General features: G+C 57.5%; 1 protein-coding gene across 5 annotated transcripts in view; it reads right to left on the bottom strand.

Moving 5' to 3' along the window:
- The window catches only part of LOC113203812 (ecotropic viral integration site 5 ortholog), a 61,562-nt gene that overhangs the window by 33,885 nt on the left and 23,903 nt on the right, over nucleotides 1-3,774 (bottom strand). For 2 of the 5 annotated variants that reach the window (XM_026418705.1, XM_026418707.2), the window contains exon 1: nucleotides 3,429-3,613. The exons of the other annotated variants lie outside the window; for them this stretch is intronic. In XM_026418705.1, the coding sequence (XP_026274490.1) occupies nucleotides 3,429-3,598 (170 nt within the window). In that variant the 5' untranslated portion in view covers nucleotides 3,599-3,613. Of the gene's footprint in view, nucleotides 1-3,428; nucleotides 3,614-3,774 lie in introns of those variants that run through there. 5 annotated transcript variants of the gene reach the window in all.

The following is a 3,774-nucleotide window of genomic DNA, read 5'->3' as shown; positions in this document are numbered from 1 at the left end:
CCTAGAAAGGTAAGCGGCGCGCGATGTTGTAGGTACCCCCCCCCACCCGCTCCGCCCTCTGGCCCTCTCTCGGCCGTATACACCGACAGACAACCGTGAACTCAACTCGAAAATAGTTGAATGTTTTACGGGAACATTTTACATGGAGCGTGCCGTAAAATTAAATTTCAAAATTGTAAAATTACAAACAACTCGACTTGGAATTCATTGACGAGCAAGAACGGGCTGTCATGAATCTAAAATATATTTTGTAAATGTTAATAACAAAACATACTGTGAAGTGTATTTTTCACAGTGTAAAAACTATACGTTTGTTAGCAGCATGAGGAGCTGGGCGCCTGCGAGATTTAGGGTAGGCCGCCCCGCAGCACACGCATGCACTGCAGGCAGGATGTTGCCTACCTACCAGGCGCCAAGAGAGCTTGCAGAGGCTGGGGCGGGTTTTGTAAACGACGAATGCCGACAACGACGAACGTACTTTCCGGACGATCCCTATAGCCCGCCGTCGTGGTGCTCTGCTTGGCGTGGCGCTCCGCGACGGGCAAAGGCGTCCCGCTCGGTAACGTCCCTCTGTGGACATAGGTGCGCCGTCCAAGGCCCCGCACAGCTGTACACCATACGACTCCCGCTTTGCAGGATAAAACGAGAGGAACAAGTATAATATCTGACGTCTCTCTCTGTCTCTCTCTCTCTCTCTCTCTCTCTCTCTCTCTCTCTCTCTCTCACTCACACGCGTGCACCCGCGAGCCCGCCCACCATCCACTTTGGTCGAGTGCGACCGAGACAACAACACACGCCGAGAATCGCTTCTTATACTCGCCCGGCCGCCCGCGCACACAGAGAGAAGGTGATGGCAAAAAGTGGAATAAAAGTCAAACACAGATGGACGCGAAACCCAAAATAACAGCCAAACATGAAGTGCGGCGCACCTGAGCAAGTTGAGCCGACGAGCAACTATACCGGCAGGCCTGCGCCGCACCACGTCCACAGGCAGCGCCGAGTCGGAAAGCGAACGATCAAACAGCTAAAGCAGCGCCGGCTCGAAATCGAAAACGGATGATGACGAGGGCAAGGCACGGGCATAACTACCTTTCGCTATAAATAGGCGTCATCCTAGATTGCTTGTCTCTGTGCTCGCCGGGGCTTGTTGCCGAGGGGGCAAGAGAAGAGGGGGAAGGAAAAAGGGGGGTTGGGCAGCAGGTTTGAGGAGGAGGAAAAGGAGGGAGGAGGAGGACGAGAAGGGGGGGGGGGGCAGGCGGTGCAGAGAGGAGCCATGGCGTCATCGTCCGGCCAGTGTCTTCTTTTGCTGCTGCTGGCTGCATCGCTGAGCTCATCCCAAAAGAGCGTCCGGGTAGTCACCTTGCCCGGCGCGCCGCCACCGCCACACCGCGCCGGCACCGCACGCCTTGGCCTACCGCGAGAACGAGAGTGCTGCCCTGCCCAAGTTTGTCAAGGATGCCCACGCCCAGTCTCGCCCCGCCTCGCCCCGCCTCGCCCCGCCTCGCCCCGCCTCGCCCCGCCTCGAATCTCGGGCCCACGCACAGGCTGTGAGAGTGAGCGTTTTTGTGTGCGGATCGCGATAGCCTCCAAAATATCACCGCGCGCATAACCGTAAAAGCGGCGATATTTAATTGGCGAAGCGAAAATGCATAATTAATTCATCAACGCGGCTCACGACGCGGCTGTTTCGTGAACCAGTTTCATAAAATTGAAATAATAAAAAATAAAAAAACACTCGTGCAAAATTTTACGTCAAACTATATGGGGGACACAATCATGAAATCATTGTGTGTTCTAATACTTGTCTATTAGTTACCGGAAAATAACCATGGACGTGGTGCTAAAATTGGGTGTAAACAGCGCCGTTACGTCCGAGGTAAGTACACGGCGGTGAAGGCGGCGTGACCTCACGTTAGGATGAGCTCAGACCGGGCGGCCGTGGCCGTGAGACGCACCGGTGAGGCTGGAGGGAGAGCGAGAGAGCAAGCGAGAGAGAGCGAGAGCGAGAGACAGGGGGGGAGGGCGGAAGGGAGCGACTGGGAGGTCGAGAGGCGACTGGCACAAAAGCCGGACCACGCATCGCATAAAAGTACCAATCAGCCGGAAGGCGCACGATGAGCTGAGAGGAGAAGCAGAAGGCGAGTTGTTGAGGACGAGAGAGAAAATCGCAGGCGGAAACGACTTAGACGATGCAAAACACCACGCGCAGTGCATGTACGCCAAGGAAGGGGGGCCAAGGAGCGCGCAGCAGGGATCGAGTGCCAGCAAACTTCCACTTCCCCGGTGATGCTGGGGAAATAACGCCATCATTAGAGGAGGAGGTGGAGGAGTTTGGGCGCGGGCGCGCCTTCAAACAACTAGTGTAGTGTCCTTCACTCGGGCGAGGCGAGCCACCCAGGCACCAAAGGGCCCCCCAGAGTGGGATGGGGCGGGGCGGGGACTGGGGCGGGAGCGGAGGCGGGGGCGGGCTGATCGAGAGGCAGCGAGGGCCCGGCCCTTCGCCACACCCTCCCCGACGCCCCCACCCCGAAAGGGCCGGGCGGGGCAGGCGGGGCGCGCCCTTCGCCCGGGACCCTCGGGCCCCATAGGCACCGGGATAACGAGGATAAACAGTTCCACCACGGCACGGCACCAGGGCGGCGGTGAGGCGGTGAGGCGGTGGTGAGCAGGGCTGGGGAGACAAGCAGCACTGACAGAGACAGAACTACACACAACAGGCCGGGCGCGCCGCGTCAGGAAGTCGGCAGTAGTTTGTGGCGCTTTGCACGGGGAGCGGGACCAGACCCTCCTGCCGGTCGACATTGAGCCGACGGGTCGGCCAACCGCAAGGGGAGAAGAGGAGGGGACCGCGCTCATTTCTCACCTCATTCGGCGAAAGCTGCTGTGCTGCTCCGCAAACTATCTATAGAGATAGATAGTTTCCGAATCGACGCCGACCCTCTCTCTCTCTAGAGAGAGAGAGATATGGCGAGACGCACAGCAACCACGCGCCGCAAGTTTGGGCATTAGGCTGTCAAACTGCCTCCGATATAAAACGTATGGCCGTCGTGGCGTATCGGAGGTGAACAGAATAGCCTTGACAGTTTCGTGTCCAGGGCGGCACACACGTGTCCTAGAAAGGTAAGCGGCGCGCGATGTTGTAGGTACAATTAAAGTAATAGTTTGCTTGGTGTTTTTAAATTTTGTTTTCACACCCGTTTTTTATGCCAGCAAACGATTCCTTGCGAAGGATTTGTTCACAATGTGCTGAACTTTTGTAAGCTGCTTTGCTTATAAACCCTATAAAGGATTTTTTTTTCGCAATTACGAAGAATTGTCTTTGCATCATGAAGGAAATAATTGTTTGCAATTGGTTCGCAATAACAAAGCAGCCTCACTAAAAGATTTTTTGCAGTGCGAGCAGGGCGAGGCGAGGCGCTCCCACTCACCTGTCGACGCTGTAGCCTCGGCTGTAGCCGGGCAGGTTGTCGTTGACGTCGGCCGCGTCCAGCTCCGAGTCGTCTCCGAGGGTGTCGTTGAGGCAGGCGGGCGGCCCAACCAGCGCGCGCAGCCGCACCGACTGCTGCCAGGGGTAGCTGACGAGCTTCTGCAGCACCATGCTGGAGGGCCGCGCCCCTCACCGCGCGGCGGCGGCCATGGACGGCCCACCCGCCCTGCTGCTGCTGCTGTTGTCCGGCAGAGGCAGACCCCCCCAGTGAGAGCGCATTGTGCACCGAAAACGACTTGGACGAATCTTTTCAGCGCGCACTGGCCGGAAGGGGGGGGGGAGAGGGG

This window comes from Frankliniella occidentalis, unplaced genomic scaffold, assembly GCF_000697945.3.
Source record: "Frankliniella occidentalis isolate FOCC.00 unplaced genomic scaffold, Focc_3.1 Scaffold8, whole genome shotgun sequence".
NCBI classification, from domain to species: domain Eukaryota; kingdom Metazoa; phylum Arthropoda; class Insecta; order Thysanoptera; family Thripidae; genus Frankliniella; species Frankliniella occidentalis.
Note: the sequence above shows the minus strand (reverse complement) of the source record. Positions and strands in the feature narration are given on the sequence as shown.